The 6,000-nt window shown below is 39.5% G+C and overlaps 1 protein-coding gene across 1 annotated transcript in view; it reads right to left on the bottom strand.

The window, feature by feature from the left end:
- Positions 1–6,000, bottom strand: part of LOC102855614 (N-acetylneuraminate lyase-like) — a 34,621-nt gene that overhangs the window by 6,480 nt on the left and 22,141 nt on the right. Inside the window, exons 7-10 of the mRNA XM_006887749.1 lie at positions 5,486–5,634; positions 5,340–5,386; positions 4,843–4,927; positions 2,201–2,240 (exon numbers count right to left, since the gene is read on the bottom strand). Coding sequence (XP_006887811.1) covers positions 2,201–2,240; positions 4,843–4,927; positions 5,340–5,386; positions 5,486–5,634 — 321 coding nt within the window. The remainder of the gene's footprint in view (positions 1–2,200; positions 2,241–4,842; positions 4,928–5,339; positions 5,387–5,485; positions 5,635–6,000) is intronic.

Raw genomic sequence — 6,000 nt, 5'->3', positions numbered from 1 at the left:
CGATGTTGTACTTCAAGATGGATCTAGAAATTACTTTTTTTACTATGAAGGCAACCCCATTTTTCCTTGTCTTTTCATCTCCGGAGTAACCAAACAAAAATGTAGAATATAATTTTATGATTTATAAAATGCCAATTGTCTGAGATGCTCCATGAGAGTATGCATGGTCCTAAGCCTCAAACGCAGAAACCCAATCCCTCAAGGTCTCTGGGTACATGTAAGAGGCTCTAACAGTGCCCTCTATGTGCTTACTTATGTATGAATACATCAGGCTTATGGAGCTCTGGTGGCTTCGTGGCAAGAAGCTGTGCACAATCCCAAAGGCACACACAATTCAAATCTACCAGCTCTGCCGGAGAAGGATGGGCAATCTCCTCCCATGTGATTAACTGCCTCTGAAACCCTCCTGGCGGGTCAGCTATGGATAGGTTCTGACTCGACAGCACACAACTCAACAGCATCATGCTTGGAAGGGTGGAGGGCCAGAGAGAGCAGGAGAGGAAGACCCCTGATGAGATGGATTGACTCAGTGACTGGGGTAAGTGATTAGGTGTGTTGGAGACAATGAGATTGGCTCAAAATAGGGCAGGTTCAGAATTATTGTACACAGAGACGCTTGGAGTTGAAGGCAACTCGACAGCATATAACAACAACATTCATTCATTACTTTAAGACCAAGTTGTTCTGTGAGAATAGAGAATGATCAGATTAGCTCAGATCACAAAATGAAGGATGACTTCACTATTCCATGATGTCAAACCACTGAGGATTATGGCCCAGTCAATTGAATACAACCATAACTGTTCGTCTGGGCTATTTTTGTTTCAGACTTGAGCATTTGTTACTATCATTTGTGTGTCAACAAAGTGCAAAGTAATTAGATAGTAGACTTTTTACTAGTGTAAATATGAAATGTTGGATAACAAGATTGTTGATCAGTGAGGAAGACGTACATGTCCATACAGTCACATTGATGCATAAACATCACTATTTTAACGCACCTTAGAAACACGTATCAGTTACAAACTTACGATGTTGTGGAAAGTGTTGCTTAGGAAGGAATAATTTTAAGTAATTGATAGTACTGGTGGCATATAAATGATAAAACCCATGAAAGTGTTAATGCAAATGGGCTTGAAAGAGCTACTAAAGAGAACCCAAAGGAATGGGGGGTGTAGCAGTGGTTGGAGGAAGAAGGAATTGCCAGGAAGAGGAAGAAAAGAGGCTGGAGGTCTGCCAAGACCACTTCAGACATTCCTGCTTGACTCATGCTTTCAGGAAGGGTCAATCTCTTGCAGAAGTGGAGCAAATGGTGGCATTTACCCTTTGTTTTTTCCCAAGATGTAAAACACTACAGTATTTCTTCTATTAAAATGTTCTACAGTTCCCTCAATTTTCACCCTGTCATTATTATCCAAACTTCTAATAGTTTAAGCTTATTTGTGTTCATAAAATCTTTGGAAATGACAAATGCCCTTGGGAGGCCTGTCAGTCATTCACAATTGAGTAAGATCTTCATTCAGAGTGCCTTCCTTTAAGTGCTAAGGCTGAAATCAGGCACAGTGTGTTACTAGAATATTAATGAGCAGAGGCAACTAAAGGGAGGGGGGCTGAAGGGCAGGAAAGAGGTGATAAAACACGTGCTGGGAATGGAAAAGCAGTGCACAATAAGAGTTTGCTTAGATACTGTAATTAATTCTATTAACCAATTGTAATTAATGTTGTAAACCAAAACACTCATGAACAATTGAATGAAAAACCAACATGTAATGTAACTGTTCACTCAAGGTTAACTTGAGTTAACATTATAAACTTTCATTCAAAAAAACATGTGCTAAACCAGAGAGGTGATATTCCAGAGGGGTGCCAAAGACTTCCTGTCTAGGTTTACATCATTATTTTGCAAGGTTGGCTAAGTTTGTGTTGGAAATAAAACTCTGCCTGTAACAGAGTATCAAAAGTGTTCTTATTGAATTTCTTTCCCCCTCCCCTTTTTTTTAAGTTTTGTGTTTTTTTTAAATGCTTTTTAATTTAAATAGCATTCAGTTTATCAGAAATATTTAGTATTGGCTTCCCATATTTCCCCTCTTTTGTTTGTATCATAATTATGTTATCATCCAAATAAGCATTCTTATTGGATTTCTTACAAAGAATGATGGCACTCCATCTCCTTTATACTACTGAACTGGGGAACACTTACCCAATTTGATCACAAAGTTTATAAATCTCTGGATACAAAACTAGAAAGAAAAACAAATTTATAGTCAGTATTAATGAACTGTGATAATTAGGAAGAAACCCCACAGTCAAAATCCTCAGAGACCAAATGATAAAAACCCCAAAGGAAAAATTTTGCATAACTCTATTTTCTGAAGCTCTATCAGAGTTGGGAGGAAAAATAAAAACCCAATAAGACAGAGCTGAAATCTATTTAGTAGAAGGTAATACTGCTTTATTGACCTTTTATAGTCATCCTTCAACAACTGCTGAAAAAACAAAGGCAAACCTCTGACATCATTATCAGGGTACGCCTTTGGGGTTCCAAGTGAAGAAGCAAAGACAGGAGAAAAGTAATTTCTTTAATGAATGGGCAAGAAGTTCTCTTGAAAACTGGAGGGTTTTAAGACCTTCCAACATTACTTTCACTGTTGCTATTCAGATTGTTACCTGAAAATCTTTAAATTATCAAGCATTCTGTGATTTTTGGCATATGACTCAAAGTAGTCAAAAGAATTGAGTGACATTGCTATGGCAAACATTCTTTTATGTGAATAGATTTTCTTGGCACTTCTTTCTCCTAAATTTTATGCTAAAGTTTGGCAAATCTCATAATTTTGGAATAATCAACTATGAATTAACTAATTGTGGGTTTTTTTTTAAGTCCCATCCATCTCATTCAGGGACATATTTTAACTTTATGCTGAGAAAGTTCTTATCAAGCTGTGCCATACATTATGCTGTTAGAACCAATTGTATATTTATTAATAATAATGCAGAATTAAATTTCAATACCCAGAAATGGAAAACATGTGTATATAGGTCCACTGCAACTCAATATTGCTTTAACTCTGTACTTGCTGTTTTTTAAAATCCACTTAATGTCATCTGTATCATTCCACAGCAGCACACCCAATGCTATCTTACTGCTCTAAAGAACTGTACTGAATTGCATTGTACAATTCAAGTAATAAAGTCAACAATTTTCCTATTTGTCGATATTTGGGCTGTTTCCTTATTTTGCTATTATAAACAATACTGCAAGGAATAGCTATCTACATGTCATTTTACTTGTGAATTTAACAGGTGTCATCTATGAGAATGAATAAAAGAAAACTTTCCCTTGTAACGTGTATGCTTTACTTGACTGAAAGCTCTGCCTCAGGCTGTTGCTATGTGAGTAGGCTGTGACTTCCAGCAGTTCTGTGCACAACAGCTCTGAACCCTACCCTATCCTGTGCCAATCTCACTCCTCTGACACACAGACCCTTATTACCCCTGTTACTGTGTCTGTCAATCCATCTCACTCTATAATTTTTCTCAGCCTAAGCAGGGTTGGTTAGACTTGACTAGTGGTAAGAATCCCAAGGGTATGGAGTTCGAAACCCAAAGGCAGCTCCTCCACGAGAGAAGGATGAGTAATTTCTCCCCGTGCAACTGACTCCTGAAAACCCACTGGAAGATCAGCTATGAGTACCTTCCAATGACAACTGTGTGCCTTTGAGATTGCAGGGCAGCTTGTTACCACAACTAGGTCACCAGAAGGTAGAAATACATTACTCACAGCTGGTTACTGCTCTAGATCCCAGGCCTCTTCCTCTAACTTTTAATATACTCTGCACTTCTGCTCTGTAATCCTAGTGACTTCCCCGTGACAGCCTCTCTTGTTCACATAGGTCCTTCCTCTGACCTTTGTGGGACCAAACCACCTGCGCTGATCCTGTGTCTGTTCTTGGGATCCTCCTGGCAGCCACTTTTAACAACAACAACTCAACTCACTGCCTCTGAATCAGACCGACCGTCCATCCTTCTGCAGAACAGCTGATGGGTTCAGCTGATGGAGACATGCGGCTTTTTGGTTAGCCACATGACATGCTTTGGATCATGCCACCAGGTTTCCTACCACTTGACTATACTGAAAATCCCTGTGCCTTTAGGCCCCTGACAATCCTCTTCTGGCACTTACCCTGCTTATTTCTGCTCCATTTCATTTATACAACATACAGGCACTACCCCAACGCTGAAACTAGTTCTACCCTTCAGTGATATCCTTCTTTCATTGGAAAGCTAAACTGGCTTCTGCATAACAGTAAAGGCAGACATCATCAATCCCCTCAGTTGCATAACCCATCAGCACCCACAGCTTTCCTCTGCCTGTTTCTAAGTCATTGCCTCCTTTGACCCACTACACTTCCGTTTTTTGCCTGTGGATGTTTATAGTTCTCAGCATCCTTCCAGGGCAAAGAGGACTGACCTGTTCTGACCCTAAATCAAGCATTCTCTGTGCATTCCAAGTTTCAGTGCTTCTGCCTAATCTGTGAGTGCTAGAGTGGACAGGGTCTGGTCATTTTCCCAAAACCCAGTCTATTATTTTATGAATAGTAAAAAGGACTTTTAACATATAGTACAAATAAGATCAGAGGGGAAGTCAGGCCTGTCCTGATTGGACACACCAGGAGCATATACAATCAAATGAGACACAGAAACAGAGGAAAAATAGAGGTGCTGCTTGGCAAGAAAAGAGTGCAGGTTATAGAAATGTTAATGAGAGAGAAGGATAAAGATTCTTTAGAAAGAAATAAAAAAGGTTCAAATATTTGTGAACAGAAGAAAAAAAAAGTGTACCTGATGATTCAGAGCAGAAGAATAGTCCTTCTTTTCAAAAGCTTCTAACATCTGGTTTGTCTTCTTCCCCAGGTAGTTATAGGTACTGGCAAAAATCAGAAAAATCAGAGGTTCATTAATTTAATGCTAAGGAGCAAATAAGTCAAACACTTGCCTCAAAGAACTCCCAGAGGCATAATACTAGGTAAGAACTGTGGGTACTACTAGGCTCCCTACATCAGCATAGTGAGGAGTATCTGTGTGGTGCTCAGGCACCTTGAAAGAAAGGCCTGGTGTTTACTACCCATAACCTAGTCATTTAAAACTCTATGGAGCACAGTTTAATTCTGGCACACAAGGAGCTGGCATGAGTTAGAACTGACTTGTTCTCTTATACACAGAATCACAATTCAGTGACAGGTAACAACAACATGCAAGAATTATAACTTGGATGTGATGACTGTCTTTATGGAGGGGCTTTCCAGTCACAACTAATTGGAAAGACAAGTCACACTTACCTGCCCACTGCTCCAGTCGCTCCCATCACCAGAGCACTCAACAATTGCTAATCAGAAAGAGACAAAAAGAAAATGTTCACTTTTATCAAACAGTTTGCTTCCTTTTGGAAAAAACCTAACCTGCTGATGTGTCAGGGGTGACTTACCTCATCTACTCCAAAAAGGAATGCAAACTGCCGCTGGTGATTCTGATCAATACACTGCCCGAAGTCTAAGAGATCTGTGTCACTGAATTTCAGCCCTTGAAAGGTGGGGATCTTATCTTGAATTCCATCCAACAATTCCTCAGCTCGAACTGTGCAAAACAGATAAATCATCAACCTGCACACCTGGAGACAAGATCAGCTAACACCTTATGGAACACACATCTCTCCATCGCCACCACGGCTGTGGATGTGGACTGCAATCATGACTATTCCCCAGTTGGTAGTTGATGCATGTCTGCCAAATTATGATCATAACGTTTCATTTCTCTTGAAAGCAAGAGGTGGGTATTTATAAAGCAGCTCTGGTTTTAGTGTTGTGTGTTTTTTTTTCTTTTAAGAAAGTTAAATGAGATTTGAAACCTAATCTCCTAAGAAAATGCAATAATTACAGCACTCCTTCTTAGAGAAAGTACAGCAATGATTTAGGGGAAGAAAAGACTCCAGAATTAAATTCA

The sequence above is a fragment of the Elephantulus edwardii genome, unplaced genomic scaffold (genome assembly GCF_000299155.1).
Source record: "Elephantulus edwardii isolate Elephantulus edwardi_28Jun2011 unplaced genomic scaffold, EleEdw1.0 scaffold00061, whole genome shotgun sequence".
In the NCBI taxonomy this organism is placed as follows: Eukaryota; Metazoa; Chordata; class Mammalia; order Macroscelidea; family Macroscelididae; genus Elephantulus; species Elephantulus edwardii.
This window is presented reverse-complemented; position numbering and strand designations above follow the sequence as displayed.